This window comes from Manacus candei, unplaced genomic scaffold, assembly GCF_025592945.1.
Source record: "Manacus candei isolate 608988 ecotype Guabito, Panama unplaced genomic scaffold, ASM2559294v1 h1tg000045l, whole genome shotgun sequence".
NCBI lineage: Eukaryota > Metazoa > Chordata > Aves > Passeriformes > Pipridae > Manacus > Manacus candei.
In genome coordinates, this window is record NW_026138093.1 from 4533149 (window position 1) to 4550458 (window position 17310).

Consider the following 17310-nt stretch of genomic DNA (forward strand, 5'->3'; position numbering starts at 1 on the left):
AAGCGCTTAGACTGCAGGGCCACCAGTCGACCCAGAGCATGACAGCGAATGGCCATAATATCTTGTCTCCAATCTCGGGCTCTGAGAAGATGCTCTGCCACATTTGCCTGGCCACACTGCAAGGCAGAGCTCTGTGTCAGCAGGGCAACCTGGAGTGCAGCGTGGCTGGGCCAGCCCAGGTGCCTGGGGCCCTGCCTGGGCAGGCAGCAGGGCACTGAGCTGGTGTTCCCCTCTAGGCTGGGAGCAGCAGGGTGGCTCTGGGCTGGCTGGGCCAGCTTTGTCTGCTGCAGGCCTGGACAACCCAACAGGGTTGGAAAGCTTGGTGGGACGGAGAACCCCTCTCCTCAGGGCTGTTCTCCATCATTCCTTGGCTCTGGGAGCCAGAGAGTCTCAGGCTCCATCTCCCCACAGCCAACAAACCCTCAGGCTTTTCAGGGCCAGTACCTGTCTCCTTGTGGAGCGATGCTCAGCAGTGTGGCGACTACCTTCCTTGGGAAAAAGTCCGCTAGCAGCAGAAGCAGGGAGTGGAAGCATTCCTGCACAAGTTCACACTTCACGCCTGGCAGTCTTTCATGCAGGAAGCTCAAAATCTTTGGCACCTGAAGGGGACAGAGGTGAGGAGAGTGCTGCCATGGTAGTGCATCCTCAGCTGCCCTTTCCATACCACTCTGCTGCCTTCAGATGCCTTCAGGTGCCTGAGACACCTGGGTTTGGCAGGGAGGGATGGAGAGAGGAACAAGGCCTTCTAGGGCTGAAGGGCAGGGCAATCCAGCCACAGGCCACTTACATCCGTCAGGAAGAAGCACGGGTCATATGTGGCCAGCCACAAAATCTTTTCTGCTATGACCCTGCGCCCTCTGTAAAGGTTCCACCCAAATGGTTCAACCCATGGACGAGTCTCTCCAGGTACCCATTGATAATTCTGTGCATCTTTCTGCTCCAGGGTTTCAAGGACGATGTGCGTCCTCTCCGAGCGCGTGAGGTATCTCTCGAAGGGCTGCGGCAGGAAGGAGGAGAGCAAAGATGTCACCCCAAGGCCCCTGCTGGTGCTGCTCAGCTGGGCAGCGAGAGCAGCCCTGGCCACAGGTGCCCAGCAGTGCTGGCAGCAGTGCCCACAGTCACTGTGTGGGGGAGGACAAGAGCAGAGGGTCCTTAGGCTGAGGCAGGAGGGCTGGGCTCATGCTCACGGGGTGCTGGCCCTGCACAGGACCAGGGCTCACTGCTGGGCAGGAGAGCTGCAGCTGCTGCTGGGACACCAGCAGAGTGCCGCCCTCAGACAGTCCCTGCTTGGGGACAGCAGGAACCCTCTCATCAGGGACTCTGAGGCCCTGTCAGCCCCACTGATTCCGGGTGCCTTTGGCTCACAGGAGTGCCCTGCCGATGGCACAGACAAGAGTCTCAGCAACGGGGGAGCTCATTACCTTGATACCGCACTTTTTTCCAAGAGTCCTGCAGAAGCAGGTGATTTCACCTTCCACGTGGCGCGCGTATCGTTTGCCCCTTAGCCTGGTCCTGCCTAAAGAGCAGGGCAGACGTGCAAGTCAGGGAGAGCAGCTTTGCCATCAGGCTTTCCAAAGCAGCCCGAGATCTGCTTGGGAGATGGCAGGCCAGAAGGAGATTGTGGAGGGAGGGGGTCATAGTGGGCTCCACAAACAGGCAGGGTTGAAGATGGTGAAAGGAGCAGGGAAGGAGAGCAGCAGAGAACAGGTGCAAGACTTGAGGAGAGCACTCCACTTGTACAGCAAAAGAGGGCTGGGATGCTACAGGGAGCAGCTGGAGGGCCAAAGGTGGTCAAGCAGAGAAGCAGAGCTGGGAGGTGATGTCTGTGTGCAGAGGGACGAAGGCCACCACAATCCCCCTTAGCTTTTTGCTTACAGATGAATTCGCTGAGGTGCGCAACAGTTGCCCGACGTCCTGAGAATGGTTGAAGGAGGACAAATCCCAGCAGCTGTCCAAGGAATGGGATCTCGATGACAGTGGACTTCTTTTTGTTTCAGGAGGTCCCATGGGACGGAGGGAGGGAGGAAGAAGAGCAGCAGGGTTGAGGGCAGGCAGCTAGTGCCAGGGCCCCATACCTGAGAGTGTGCCCAGGGCTGGATCCCTGGGGAGTGCAGGCTTTGCAGGACCCTGTGGCCCTGTCTCCTGGAGCCCTCAGCTGGGCAGCAGCCCTGGCAGGGAGAGCGGCAGGGCAGGGGCACAGCCTGGCTGGAGGCTTCCTGGGCCTTACCTGCCGTTGGGAATAGCTGTTCAACCATCTGCACAGCGTGTAAATCCTCTCCATGGCTTCTTCCCACACGGTGACAATATCATATCTGGCAAAGTCCACCAGCACCTGAGCAAAGAGGAGCTGCTGGTGAGCCCCCGGAGCAGACACCCGCTCCAGCAGCAGCAGCAGCAGCAGCAGCTCGGCTCGGCTCCTGGGTGGGACTTGCACTGTCCCTCAAGGCTTCCTCTGAGCCCCAGCAAAGCCTGGAGCAGGGCTCCTGCCCCTGGGCTCCCTTGTGGGCCAGGCAGGAAGGCAGGTGCCACTCTCTGTGCTCCAGAAGAGCCTGGTGACACAGGAGGGGGGCACTGTCCCCACAGCGTGCTCTGCCACCGTGGCACTTGTCTGGAGACCACCCACCCAGGAGTGGGCAACCCCTGCCCCACAGGGTGAGGAACAGCCCCGGGACTGCCACTCTTTGCACAGGCCAGACCTGCAAGATGTTCTGCAGCTCCTCGCCCAGTCTGGAGGGAGGAGTGTTCCGCACGATTGCCGTCAGCATGGGGTCCAGGGCTTGCAGGGTCTGCAAGGAGGACAGAGAGTGCTGGCAGTGATTCTTCACCCCCAGGAGATGCATCTGAGCTCCCAGTGCCAGGAAGGAGAGCCACCCACGCTGCCCAGGAGAGACCTAAAAGCAGGCAGTCTACTGTGAGCAGACAGCAGATGCCACAGGCCTTTGCATTCCAGCAGAGAGAGATCAGGGAGCAGAGAGAATAAAAACTGGAAGGAGAAAACAGGAGGTGCCTTTTTCTCCCTGAGGCCTGGTGCGCAAACCACACTCTTATGTTTTTCGGGTTCTGTCCTTCTAAATAAACTTTCTGCATTCTTTCCACTGCCTTGGCATTTCTGGGGATCCCTGCAGATCTTACGTGACACGCAGGATGGCCAGAGAGCAGCCCAGAGGGACTGGTGGCTCCTGGAGCTCAACCAGCACTTACCTGATTCCTGCGCTCATATCCATCCCATACATAGGTGTCCCATTTAGGAAGGAAGAGGACAGCTCTGAAGCAGGCTTCTAGGAGCCTTCTCGTTTTGCCCTCCAGCACCTCGTTCACCGCGCTGCAAAGAGGAAGGGCCCAAGTGGACAATGGTGCCGGGGGAAGCGCCTCCAGGCCTTGTGCAGGGGGCGGAGGTCCTCTGGGGAAGGGGTCCCTGGCAGTGATGAGCGGGTACCTCAATCTTTCAATGGCAAAGAGGGCGAGCTTCCGCACTTCTGTGTGCTTCATCTCCCGCTCGCGGTGGTTCATCTGCTGGATCAGATCCCTGTCGCGGTCGTCCTCGGCACGCTCGTTGATACAGGACTCAGCGTCCAGCAGCATCTGCAGAGCACAACGCAGCTGGGACCCGGCAGCTGCCAGCACCCAGTGCCACCAGAGCCTAGCCCTCACAGGGTGCCAGTGCCAGGGGCCTTGCCCCCTTCCCCAGAGCACCGAGCGTCCCCTCACCTGAATCCTCTCGACCACCTCATATCTGCGGCAGAAGTGGACCAAGCGCTGGGATGAGCCACTGCCGGCGGTGCTTCTGCACAGGCGCACAACTTTCTGAAGAAAGCTGGTCTTGTGGACCAGATTCTGGCAGCCGGAGGACAAACAGGGAGCATGAGAGGGGGAAACGTGGCCAGCGAGACTGGAGCCCTGAGGGGCAGTGGCCTGCGGGAGCAGCAGCTCTGCCCAGCCAGCACCCCTCCAGCAGCCCAGCAGCAGAGCCCCTGCCTTAGATGCTGGCACAGCTGCCGTCCAACTGGCCACACTTACCTCTTTGGGGCTGTCAAGGGCCTGGATGGAGTCCACCACTTCCTGTTCTTCTCTGGACAGGGGGAACAAGCTGACATCTAAGAGAGGGATAGAGCAGGGAGGATCATTGCAGGATGCGCTGCAGAGCCCCAGCCCTGCCCAGTCCCCTCACTCACCCGTCCCCATCTGCGGTGGGTTCACCAGGATCCACTGGGAGAGTTCTGCTGCAGACCAGCTTTTCTGGGCAGCAGCCTCCTCCTCCCAGGCCACCTCATGGGGCTCTTCTGGAGAGCCGCTTTTCTGGGCAGCACCCTCCTCCGCCCAGGCCACCCTGGGCTTGCTGGGGGGTGTCTGCTCCATCCTACTAGAAAACTACTAGAAGTAGTAGAAGTAGTTTTCTAGAAAACTACTAGAAGTAGGGAAAGGGGAAGTGGGATTCTTCACGGAAAAACCGTCGCACTACGAGTCAACAGGGAAAGCCTGGAGCTGTGCTCAGAAGATCCTCGCCAGCTCCGTGCTCCCGTCCTGTCGCGTCGCTGTCCTGCCGGACAATGGTGCTGGCACTGGGGCTGTGCTGACCACGTGTGCTGTGATGGGATGTCACAAAGGGCCCCCCAGTGACACACCACCTGACGCCTAGCAGTGTTCCAGCACTTGTGGATGTGGAACCAGCCCCTAGCAACGGGCCCCAACGATGCAGAAAATTATGCTACGTTGACCCTAAAACCCCAAAGCCCACAAATCTTTATTAGTAGACACACTGTTCCAAAAAAATAAAGGAGCGTTGGAGGCATAGCATTGGGTGCGAGTGGTGTTTTTTGTAAAGGGAGTACCTTTATGTGGGCCCCCACCATCTCGTCTTTGAAATGGTAACACCTTATCCCACTGTCTACAAGCAGTAGATATCCCCTGCTATCCTATACACGAGGTCAGCTTTTCTCTGTAATTTCAAAGGAAATACATCTCTTGGCTCAGAGTCATAGTGATTGATTCTTTTCAGCTGACCACCTCCCTGAGGCTTTTCCAGGACCCAGCTCAGGAGAGCACTGCTAAAAGTCCAGCTGTGTGATTTCAAGAGCCAGATTGGCTCCTGAGACCTTCCATAATCACTTGGAGCATTGTTGGTTAAATTCTGCCATAACTACTCACATTGTTAGTATGAAAAAGGAAGAATGGGAAAATTTCTGGTTTTAATGGAGTAAGCTGGGCAAATGAAAGAAGGCAAAGGCATGCATATAATTTACAGTGACTGCTGAAGTATGTAAATATTAATTCTAGCCATGTTTGCTGGGTGTGTTTCTCGCACAGGAACACCATAGCTGGGGCTGGGGACAGCACTGATGGCAATGATGAGGAATGGGGGGGATGCCCTTCCATCCTGCTGATATCTGAAGTGGTTTCCATGGCTGTAGTCAAAATAGGAGACAGTGTCCTGGTGACACTGGCATGCCAGGCAGTCTCTATGGTGTTGGCTAAAAAAAGTAGGACACCTAGTTTTCTTTAGGTGTCTGTGCTGTTTCTGAGCAGCGGTAACGAGGGCTGGGACTGATGTGGCAGAGGGGCGGGTGTGGGGTTGTTGTGGCTCCGTCCCTCAGGAGCTGAGGGTGCCCAACACAGGGTGTGTACTCGGATCAGAGGAGAGGGGTTTGTGGCCCCGCTCTCTGTGGTGAGCCTGGTGGGTGAGCTCCCCCTGGGCCAGGCCACGTCAAGGGCTGATGAGAACAGAGGTGTTGCTTGTGGAATGGCAGCAAGCGAGATGCGGGGCGCCAGCAGCCACCTCGGGGGGGCTGAACCTCGCCGTGCAGGCAGGCGAGGGTACGAAGAGATGTCTGGAGAAGGGTCTGGCAGAGAAGGTGGTGTCGGCCCGAGCAGGGTCGGGGCTGGGCTGGGGCGGGCGGAGGTGGGCTCGGCCCGGCCTGGTGGCAGTGGAAGGGGGCGGTGGCCGCTCCCGCCTCTCCCTGAGCAGTGAGCGGGCGGCCATGTTGTGCCGGCGGCGGGAGGAGGGAGTTGAGATATTGCACAGTCTGTGACAATGAAGGCAAGACCAGCCTGAGGATAATGAGGGGACTGAGCCTGTGAGACCCAAGACTTGTGTTCCTGATGTTAAATCCTGAAATGTCTAAAGCTGCAACTTTTAACTGACCTGCTCTTCAAAAAACAGCAAAATTAAAGATTAAAATTAAACCCCACTGTGTCAGGAGCAGATCTTGGCTGACCTGCATGTTCCATGCTAAATACAAAATTGAGCACTTCAGTCATAATGGTCTGCACCTTTCCTGGATTGCCCTGATGCTGTTTGTGCTGAACAGGCATTACAATAAAGGCAGTTTTACCTGTCCCTTGTTTACTTTTCTGAGCTCTTTGGAGCTGCCTTTTCTTGGAAGAGCAATATGTGGTTATCTGTGTTTGTCTGGTGGTAATTTCTCAAGGGATTTGTGTACAGGACGGGGCCTGAATTTCTTGGGTGGTTTGCACAGGTTCTTTGATAACACATTCCCTGGTGATACTTGAAAGCTTTTTATAAAATGTCTTTTGTAGCATATGCTGTCATCTGTAATGCTTGGTTGTTTTTTTTTCATTCAGGGATGGGACTTGTGTAATACTCACAGGCTAAGGCTTGGTCCTTAGGATTTCTTTATTCTTTGTAATTTTAATTTATTAGGATTCCTTAATTATTTTTAATTTTTATTTATTAGGATTTCTTTATTCTTTTTAATTTTAAATTATTAGGATTTCTTTATTCTTTTTATTTTAAATTATTAGGATTTCTTTATTATTTTTAATTTTAATTCAAGTTTTTTAATATCCCATTTTCCCTGCAGATGTGTGGAGCAATTGATTTGCTCACTGTAAGCAAAATAACTGCTCTTGGTTGAAGGGCTTGGTAAGTTGTTCTTCCTTAATAACATTTACTTTTTAGCTTTTTAAAAAAAGACCTTCACAAAGGTCTGGCTTTGCACAAAATGATCTGTAATACCAGGATAGTTTTCTGTTTGTTTGGTTTTATTTCTTTTTAAATTAAACTGCGAGCTGATAGACTTCAGATCATTCCTCATATAGTCAAAAAAACCACAACATTGGCAGGCTTGAGTAGAAAAAATTAAATTAAAATTAATAATTAATAAATTATTCATCTCTACTGGATGAATATGGGAACAGAATCTTTTCCAGTTTCCTTTAACTAAAATGAATTTGGTCTTGACCTTTTGCTGTCCCTGGCACATTTTGTGACTTTGGACCAGTTTTATCACCGAGTTCAGTCCCAAAGCAAAAAAGTGGAATTCATGAATTGGAGGAATTCAGTTTTTAATGCGTGTCCATGAGCTTAGTTTTGATGCTTTTTGGCAAGTATTGAATCTCTTCTGCTCCTGGGCTCTGTGAGTTTTATTACTTTGTTCCTTCAGAAGTCCTAAACTGTTTTTCCCACTGCAGGTCTGTGTAGAACAGCAGATTTCTTGCCAGGTTTCTCCTTCCAGCTCTTCCTCAAAACTCTTCCTGTGCCATCCACTGACGCCTTTCTAGCCCCCAATCATCTGCTCGAATCTCTAAAACATGTGACTCATGTTCCATTTTTATATTCATCTTCACATGACTCCTGAATCTTTCTGGGTGCATTTTTGTTTGTTTTCTCACTGGGTTGTAAATGAGCTGTTGTCACATCTGGTTTCTTGGGTAGGACTTTGGCCTTTCAGTTACACCCCGAGTAATTCTTCCCTCCTTTTCTGGTTTATAATCCTTACCTAAAGGAAGGGGCTGAATGTGAAAGCCTTAATTTACTTAGTGAAACAGTTGTCTACAAAAGAAGTTGCTTCAAACACCAATTGCAAAAGCATCCAAATGTGTGGATCCTGAAAGATCCAGTATTGCCCTCTCTGGTTAGCACAGATAATGTTTAGTTGAAGCACCGATTTTCATTTTCCACTTGTTTAAGAGAAGAAGGAAAATACTTGAAAACACCAGGAGCTTTATTGCAGTTGACATACTTTGCTTAAGGCAATAAAGTTTCATTATTTCAAAATAACACCCAAAAAAGAGTGCATCTGTGAATAAAGTCACATCTTACCGGGAATTCCTCTAAATGTGAGAAACCTGGCAAACAGCCTTAGCTAAAAATACCCAAACCTACATGAGTTGTGCTTTGACTGCTGTGCTTACAGAACATCTGATGGGGGTAAAATATAAATATGTAAAAAATGTTTAAATAAAATAAATGTTTAAATAAAATAAATGTTTAAATAAAATGGTATCCAAATATAAATTCAAATTCCTATGCCTTATATTTATATAAAAATATAAATAAAAATATAAAAAATGTTTAAATAAAAAATTTTTTTAAATAAAATGGTACCCAAATATAAATTCAAATTCCTTTGCCTTAAATATATAAAAAATATAAATACGTAAAAAATGCTTAAATAAAATAAATGTTTAAATAAAATAAATGTTTGAATAAAATAAATGTTTGAATAAAATGGTACCCAAATATAAATTCGAATTCCTACACCTTAAATACATTAAAAAAACATATAAATAAAGGTATAAAAAATTTTTAAATAAAATAAATGTTTGAATAAAATGGTATCCAAATATAAATTCAAATTCCTTTGCCTTAAATATATAAAAAAATATAAATACGTAAAAAATGTTTAAATAAAATAAATGTTCAAATAAAATGGTATTCAGCAAAAAAATGAAGAGAAAAACTTTGTACATTTTGTTTCAGAATCGCTGCCTTGAACCTTTGGTCGAGGTTGGGAATGGTTTGTCTCCCTTGGCAGGGAGGGTCAGTACTCTTTGTCATTCTGACATGACTGCCCAGGTCCCTGATTTTATCGTGGCCAAAATACGGGGCTTGGAAACCAAAGCAGGAGCTGGTAGAGAACAGCAGCTTGAAAAATGGGCTGATGCCTAATTGATGTGGTAGAAGGAATGAAAGACTCGTGACAGCTAAGAAAAAAATTGGGCTTTTCAGTGTCCACCTCAGGTTAGGATGACTGCCTGTGTCTTAGTGGAGAAAGATGTTTTTGTAACTTTATTGAAATTTGTTAGTAAAATGTGCCTGAATTCCTAAGGAAACAACCACTGTGAAATCTTTAAAAACCAAATGTACATTTCCAAAGTGTAGAGGTTGCTATTTATATTTTGGCTGTTCTGTGGCATCTTTTTGATGCATGAATAACTCTGAGAACAAGAAATTCTTAATTATAACACATTATCAGGTCTGTTTACTGCTAATTACTTTACAAGGCTGAGAGAAGAGTTTAAGATGAAAGTCGTGGGGTTACTTGCAAAGTTTTTGGTAAAACCAATGCAGTTGAACCTGGTGGGGAAATTTGCCCTTAAGTTGGTTTTGGTAGATCTCATGAGTGTCTAAGGCAGAGGCCAACCCAACTGGAAAGAGCCTTTCAAGGGTGACTAAGATGTAACTAAATTACCTTTTTGAGAGGTGGGGAAAGCTGCTGTCATGAATTAAATTTCCTTATGTTAAGCTTAGTAAAAATATAATAATATATAAATATTAAAATTATTTTAATGGTCTTATTTATGGGGTTTTCACTGTGCTTATGTTAGTACTTCTGAGTGTTTGATTGTGACAATAATGGACAGCTTTGTGGTGTGGGTTTTTTTTATTTTTCATGTTTTGTTACTTTGGTCAAGGCATTAACATTAAAAATCATTCAAAATTTTAATTCATTTTCAAACACTGAAATAGATTCGAAATGAGGTTAATGAGAACAGTGGGGGGGAAAAAAAAAACCCGAGCCCAAAACCAAAACAACCCCAAAAACTGTTCATTTTCCCATTGTATTTTAAACAAGGAAGTCTGTAGAGCAGCAGAAAACAGGACACGTGGGCAGGTGTGAAAGTCAGACTGGGGCTTGTTGCACTGGTTCCAGTGCTCTTTGCTTCAGTGTAACTGGTCATTTTGAGATGAGACTGGGGAAACTGGGTTGCCAGGGCAGAGACCACTGGCTGGCCCCACTGGTTTTTGCTGGGCAGTGGGTAATTTCTGCCTCACTGGTCAGAACCAGCCCACTGTTATCAGGGAATGGGGTAGTGGTGAATTTGGCTTTCAGACTAAACTGAGGTAAAACTTAAACATATTCAAAAGAATAAATTGATGTTGGAGTGCAGATAGTGCAGATACTCAAAAATGTCAGTCCTACGGTCGAAGCTCTTCCCGCAGTCGGGGCACTGGTAGGGCTTCCCTTATCAGTGCATCTGTTGGTGTCTGGTCAAGTTAGAGCTGTGGGTGAAGCTCTTCCCACACTCCCCACACTTGTAGGGCCTCTCCCCGGTGTGGATGCGCCGGTGGGTGGCCAGATGGGAGTTCCGCTTGAAGCCCTTCCCGCAGTCGCTGCAGCGGAAGGGCCTCTCATCCGTGTGTGTCTGCTCATGCGTGAGGAGATGTGAGCTGGTCTGAAACCTCTTCCCACATTTCAAGCACTTGTACGGACGTTCCCCAGTGTGGATGCGCTGGTGTTGGATCAGGTTGGAGTTGCTCCTGAAGCTCTTCCCACATTCCACACACCTGTAGGGACGTTCCCCAGTGTGGATGTACTGGTGTTGGATTAGGCTGGAACAGTCCCTGAAGCTTCTCCCACATTCTCCACATGTGCAGGGCCATACCCCAGTGTGGATGCGCTGGTGTCGGATCAGGGTGGAGCTTAGCCTGAAGCTCTTCCCACATTCCCCACACATGTAGGGTCGTTCCCCAGTGTGGATTTGCTGGTGTCGGAGCAGGTCAGAGCTGTCCCTGAAGCTCTTCCCACATTCCAAGCACCTGAAGGGCTTCTCCCTGCTGGGAGGCTGCTCAGGGACCACCAGCTCAGAGCTCCCCCTCAAGCTCCTGCCACCTTCCAGGCACAGGCTGGCTCTTTCCTCCTCAGAGCACCCTGGGCTGGCTTTGGAGCCCCTCCTGCGGGGGGATCTCCGGCCCTTTTCCTCCCCGCTGCCTTCCTGCGCCGGGGAGCCCTTCAAAACGGCCTCTCCCACCAGGCTCTCACGGGGGGATTTGTCCTCCGGGCTCTCCCTCCTCAGCTCGGGGCCTGGGGCAGGAAGCAAGAAGGACAGGCAGGGGATTTGCCTCCGGCCCACAGGGAAGGCCAAGGACATCCCCCCAACTCTGGCCCCGGCAGGACGGCGGCGCCAGCGGGGTTGTCCTGCAGCCGGGGCCATGCTGGGCTGACAGAGCCAGCACAACACCCGCCCAAAGGGACACTGACTTCCTCCTCACCTGCCTGGGGGGCCCAAGGCATCTTCCTCTTCCTCCCATCCTCCTCCTCCATCCGCCCAAGCTTTGGGAAGGACAAATCCTGATGGGGGGGGAAAACAAGGGCTGAGCATTTGGGTTTGGGGGTTCCTCCTACCCAAGTCCATCTCTAGAACTCACCAGGCATCCTGTGACCATAAAAACCTCCAAACCACCAAGATTCAGCCTAAAGAAACCCAAACCACCAAGATTCAGGCAAAAAACCCATCAGAAATAGCAAGATGACTTTTATCCCCCCCAAACTGCAAAAAGTTGCGACTCAGGTAAAAAATATTCCAAAATATGAAGATTAGCCCAAAACAACTCTCCCAGAAGTTACCCCTTCTCTGGTTTCCCCCCTATGGGGTACAGAGAGTCTCCCCTGTCTGGGATGCTGGGAGTTTTGGGGGTCCCAAGGGTCCCTTCTCCTCTGACTCACTTTCAGGTGCCACATTCCCTGATATTCCCCCTCTCCAGATTCTCCACTTTGTTGTCCCAGGGATCCCAGGGGTCCCCACTGTCCAGGCTTCCCCTTCTCCATGCTCCCCCTTTCAGGTTCCTGGGGGTCACAGGGCTCCTCCCTCTCCGTGCTCCCCCCTCCAGGCTGCCGGGGGTCCCCCAGCTCCGCCATCTCCCCGCTCCGCCCTCCACACTCGGCAGCTCCCGGGCTCCACACCCACCCCCGGCACTCCCGGGGGGCCCCAAACCCGCTGTGTCCCCCCCGCCGGCACCGGGCTGACAATGGAGCCGGCGGGGCCTGACCCAGCAACACCAACCCCCACCGTGGGGGGGACCCGCATCCCCCCACCCACCGCCGGGGCTCTGCCCCCAACCCAGCCCGGGACCCCCAAAAAACACCTCCTGCCCACCCCCAAGAGCCCCCAAGGGCACAGCCCTGCACAAGGGCCGGCTGTGCCCAAGGCAACCAAACAGCCCCACAGGTGGGGGGACACCAGAGGCTGCCCCAGGGCAATGAGAGCAGGGAGTGGATCGGGCCCCCTGACACGTGGGCAGGCTCTGGGTTCAGCCTGACCAGGGGCAATTTGGCACCAACAGCACGGCCCCGACCACTGGCTCGGCACAGGGGGCCCGAGCTCCCCCCTCTCCAGGCTCTCAGGGCTCTTGCACCTCTCCCCTCTCTCCAGCCTCCCCCTACTCTCCAGGGATCAAGGCATGGGGACACAGAGGGACCCCCACGGCAACCCCACTCCTGCTCTCCCGCATCCCCTTAGCTCACCTCTCCCATCCCTTTCCTGGGCTGTTCCCTGGTGTGGATGCGCTGGTGTCCGATCAGGTGGGAGCTCTGTCTGAAGCACTTTCCACAATCCTCACATATGTATGGACGTTCCCCACTGTGGATGTGCTGGTGGCTGAGGAGGTGGGAGCTCTTCCTGAAGCTCTTCCCACATTCCAGGCACTTGTAGGGCCGTTCCCCAGTGTGGATGCGACGGTGGGAGTGGAGGGTGGAGTTGTCAGTGAAGCTCTTCCCACATTCCCCACACTTGTAGGGCCGTTCCCCAGTGTGGATATGCTGGTGGATGTGGAGGTTGGAGCTCTGCCTGAAGTTCTTCCCGCATTCCCCACACGTGTAGGGCCGTTCCCCACTGTGGATGTGCTGGTGTCTGAGCAGGCTGGTGCTCTGGCTGAAGCTCTTCCCACATTCCAAGCACTTGAAGGGTTTCTCCCTGCTGGGAGGCTGATCAGGGACCACCAGCTCAGAGCTCCCCCTCAAGCTCCGGCCGCCTTCCCGGCACAGGCTGGCTCTTTCCTCCTCAGAGCACCCTGGGATGGATTTGGAGCCCCTCCTGCGGGGGGATCTCCGGCCCTTTTCCTCCCCGCTGCCTTCCTGCGCCGGGGAGCCCTTCAAAACGGCCTCTCCCACCAGGGTCTCACGGGGGGATTTGTCCTCCGCGCTCTCCCTCCTCAGCTCGGGGCCTGGGGCAGGAAGCAAGAAGGACAGGCAGGGGATTTGCCTCCGGCCCACAGGGAAGGCCAAGGACATCCCCCCAACTCCGGCCCCGGCAGGACGGCGGCGCCAGCGGGGTTGTCCTGCAGCCGGGGCCATGCTGGGCTGACAGAGCCAGCACAACACCCGCCCAAAGGGACACTGACTTCCTCCTCACCTGCCTGGGGGGCCCAAGGCATCTTCCTCTTCCTCGCAGCCTCCTCCTCCATCCGACCAAGCTTTGGGAAGGACAAATCCTGATGGGGGGGAAAACAAGGGCTGAGCGCGTTGGCTTGGGGGTTCCTCCTGCCCAAGTCCATCTCTAGAACTCACCGGGCATCCTGTGACCATAAAAACCTCCAAAACACCAAGATTCAGCCCAGAAAAACCCAAACCACCCAGATTCAGGAAAAAAACTGCACAGAAATAGCAAGATGAACTCCATCCAAAAAGTAAAATGCTAAGGTTCAGCCAAAAAATACTCCAAACTATGAACATTCAGCCCAAAAAACTCTCACAGGAATTCCCCCTCTCTGGTCTCTCCTCTGTGGGGTTTGGAGGGTCTCCTGTGTCTGGGATGCTGGGGGTCCCACTTAGGAACACTGAGAGTGTTGGGGGTCCTAAGGGTTCCTTCTCCTCTGACTCTCACCTTCAGGGTACCACGTTCCTAAACATTCCCCCTCTCCAGGTTCTCCACTTCATTGTCCCAGTGATCCCAGGGGTCCCCACTGTCCAGGCTTCCCCTTCTCCATCCCCCCTTTCAGGCCCAGGGGGTCCCGGGGCTCCTCCCTCTCCGTGCTCCCCCCTCCAGGCTCCCGGGGGTCCCCCAGCTCCAGCATCGCCCCGCTCTGCCTTCCACAAGTGCCAGCTGTGCCCAAGGAAACCAAACAGCTCCACAGGCGTTGGCTGGGGGGATGTGAGGGCTGGGCCTGCTCAGCGCAGCCCCGGCCTCGTGCCCAGCGCCTCTTTCCTGCCCCACACAAGAGCTTCCCGGCCCCCCCAGGGCTCCCCTGCTGCTGCCTCTGCTCCTGGCCCTGCCTTTGCTGCTCCCTTGGCTGGGGCAGCGGCTGCAGGGGGGGATGGCAGCAGCTTCAGCTCCACGGCACTTCCTGGGGGGAGCTCAGCCCGGGGGGACGGGCAGGGACCTGATGGGGATGGACAGGGGCCCAGCAGGGACAGCCAGGGCCTGCAGGGGAAGGCACAGGGACAACCTGGACCCCCACACTGACACCGCTGTCTCTGCTCCTCCTTGCAGGCTCTGTGGCCAGGCACAGTTTGTGTTCCTGGGTGCCCACCATCTCAGCACTTGGAGACGCTCAAATCAGCGCCCGCAGCTCTGCAGCAAAGCCCCAGCTCACCTGGCACACAGGGGATGGACACAGCACCTGCTCGGGGATGGGCACTCAAAACTTCACTTCTTCCAAGTCACGGGGCTCTCCTTGCTCAGCAGCACCTCTGCCTTGCACTTATTCTCAGCCTCACCTCAGGGACAGCTCTGGGCTCACCTCCGCACCACTTCTCAGCCTCACCTCAGGGCCTGGGCTCAAGGACAGGAACCTGCAGGGAGGGGACATCAGGTGCAAGCTGAGGGCTGCCTGCTTGCACTGGCCTCTGGGCTTCTTTCTCTTTCTAGAACCATCCCAGAACCTCTTCTGCTTTTCTAACATTACACTGGGCACGCTCTGCCTCCTCTTCAGCTCCCTGTCCATCCCCACTCCCAGCTCCCTTTCTGCCTGCCTGCTCTCCAGACACTCTGGCCCCAGCCCGGGGGGCTGACGGGGCTTCTTGTGGCCAAAGGGCAGGACCCGGCCCTTGGCCTGCTGGAACCTCATCCCCTTGCAATCAGCCCATGGATCCAGCTGGGCCAGGTCCCTCTGCAGAGCCCTCCTGCCTTCCAGCACATCAACACACCCCCAGCTTGGGGTCACCTGAACATTTGCTGATGAAATGCCTGGTTCTGCAGCAGCTGCAGATGCTCAAGGGGCAGCAGGACCAAGTCAGGGGCCTGGGGGGGCCTGGGGGGCTTTGGGGTCTGGGAGGGTCCTGGGGGAGCTGGGGAGGGGCTTTGGGGATTGGGGGCACAAATCAGGAAAGACCAGGATAGACCAGTACCTCCTCACTGCTCCCCAGATCTCTCCTGGAGCTGGGCCACGTTGTCCTGGGACACCTGAGCCCCGCCCAGTGCCCTCCCAGTACAGCCCAGTGCCCCCAGTACAGCCCACTGTGTTCCTGTCCCAGGGTGCTGGGTGATCCCTCTTTGGGGGGGGTTGGAAGGGATTTGAGGGGGAGCTGGGGGAGATTTGGGGGGATCTGGGGGGGGGGTAGTTGATGGGGATTTGGAGGATTTTGGGGTGCTTTGGGTGCATTTAGGGGAGTTAAAAGGGGTCTTGGGGGGGTCAAAGGGATCTGTGTGGGGAGGGGATTAAAGGGAAAATGGGGGCTAGGGCACATTTTGGGGGGTTAATGATGTCTGGGGGGAAAGAGGAGGAGCTGCACCACGAGCAGGTGAGTCCTGAGACCCCCCTAGTGTACCCAAGACACTCTTTGTGACCCTCAAAACCCTCTGGGACTCCCAAAATCCCCCTAGAAACTCCCTAAACTGCTTCAAAGACACCCTCCCCAAAGCTCTCCAGGACTTCTCAGTTCCCTCAGAGACTCCAAAACTCTCTCACGGACTCCCAAAGCCCTTCAGGGACCTTCAACCTCCTCCCGAAGTCCCCTCACGACATCAACCCCCCCCCCGAGATACCTTAAAACCGCCTCCGGTACCCCTAAAAGCCCCTAAGGGACCACAAAACCACAGAACAGCAGAAGAGCTTCCTGTAAAGGAAGGGAGCAGAGAATCTGAGAAGGAGGAGACCGACGAAAAACCGAACCAAAGCAATAAAATCATCCTGGCCCTTGCAGTTTTTCCTTCACCTTTTTCTCATTTTTCCTTTTTTTAGGGTTCTTTCTTTGGTTGGGTGGTTTTGAATTTTTTTTCCGAAGGAATTTCTCAGGACCCGAATCCAACATCCGGGTTCTTGGGAGGCCTCCCGGCCCCCGCGGCCCCCGACAGGGTTGCAATCCCGCGCTCTGCCTCTCGGGAACCCCCGAACCCCCGCGCTAAACCCTCCCGAGCCCTCCGGCCTTTCCACCCCCAGCCGCGCTCCCCGCAGCCCCCGAGGGGATCCCCAGAGCCCGCTCTCACCCGCGCCCGCCCGGTCTCACAGACAAAGGAAGGCCCCAGCGCCATCGTGACTTCCCGGCAGCCAACGCGGCGCTCTGCGCGCGCACCGCCTGCACAGACCCCGCTGCAGCCAATCAGCGCGCGGCCACTGCCCCGTCCGCCCGCCTTCTGCCACGCCCACCGCCCTGCGCGGTGCACTCTGGGACTTGTAGTTCTCGCGGGGGTCAGCGGCCATTTGCTTGGACTTTTTGGTTTTTCTTTTTTTTCCTCTTTTTTCTTTCTTTATTCTTTCTTCTTTCTATTCCCCCATTTTTCTTTCCCTTTTTTCTATTTTTATTCCTTTTTTTCCCTATTTCTTTCCTGTTCTTTTTTTCCTCTTTTTCCTCCTTTTTCTCTTTTTTCTTCTTTTTTTTTTTTTTTCCCTTTTTCTTTTTTTTTTTACATTGTTTTCTATCAGTTGTATTTACAAGGAAGATTTAAAAACAAATCAAAACAATCCCCAGGTACATATCTTAAGACAACAGATAATCTGGCATTGTTCCAGGTTCATGAGGATTCCCAAGATCACAAACACTGAGACAGATGAAGCAAGTGTGGAAGGGGCACTTGGCCCCAGGCAAGATGCTTTTACAACCACTTTAGGCAGCCCAAAGTGGATCTGGCTGGCAAATGGGATTATGCCCATGCTTTCAGGGACTATTTCCACAGTACATTGAGGGAAAACATTTCTTCATCTGCTGAAGGGATGAGATAAGGGGGGAGAGCAGGTGCTGTGGCCCCAGAACTTCTCTCTGTTTTGGGGACACTTCTGTGTTTTCCTCTGTCCATTGAATTCCCAACAAAGAAGGAAAAAGCTACAGGAACTCCAGTCTGGAGTGGCCAGGACATGTGGAAGCAGGGGAATTTTTCTTCCCAGCTGGGATTGAGAGTGCAATTTCACACTCCTTT

General features: G+C 53.0%; 1 protein-coding gene and 1 pseudogene across 1 annotated transcript in view; one reads left to right on the top strand and one right to left on the bottom strand.

Annotated features, from left to right (window-relative positions):
- Positions 1–11246, bottom strand: part of LOC127474832 (zinc finger protein 345-like) — a 61028-nt gene extending 49782 nt beyond the window's left edge. Inside the window, exon 1 of the mRNA XM_051796135.1 lies at positions 10277–11246. Coding sequence (XP_051652095.1) covers positions 10277–11175 — 899 coding nt within the window. The 5' untranslated portion in view covers positions 11176–11246. The remainder of the gene's footprint in view (positions 1–10276) is intronic.
- LOC127474815 (zinc finger protein 208-like) overlaps positions 1–17310 on the top strand; it is a 1262639-nt pseudogene that overhangs the window by 1169552 nt on the left and 75777 nt on the right.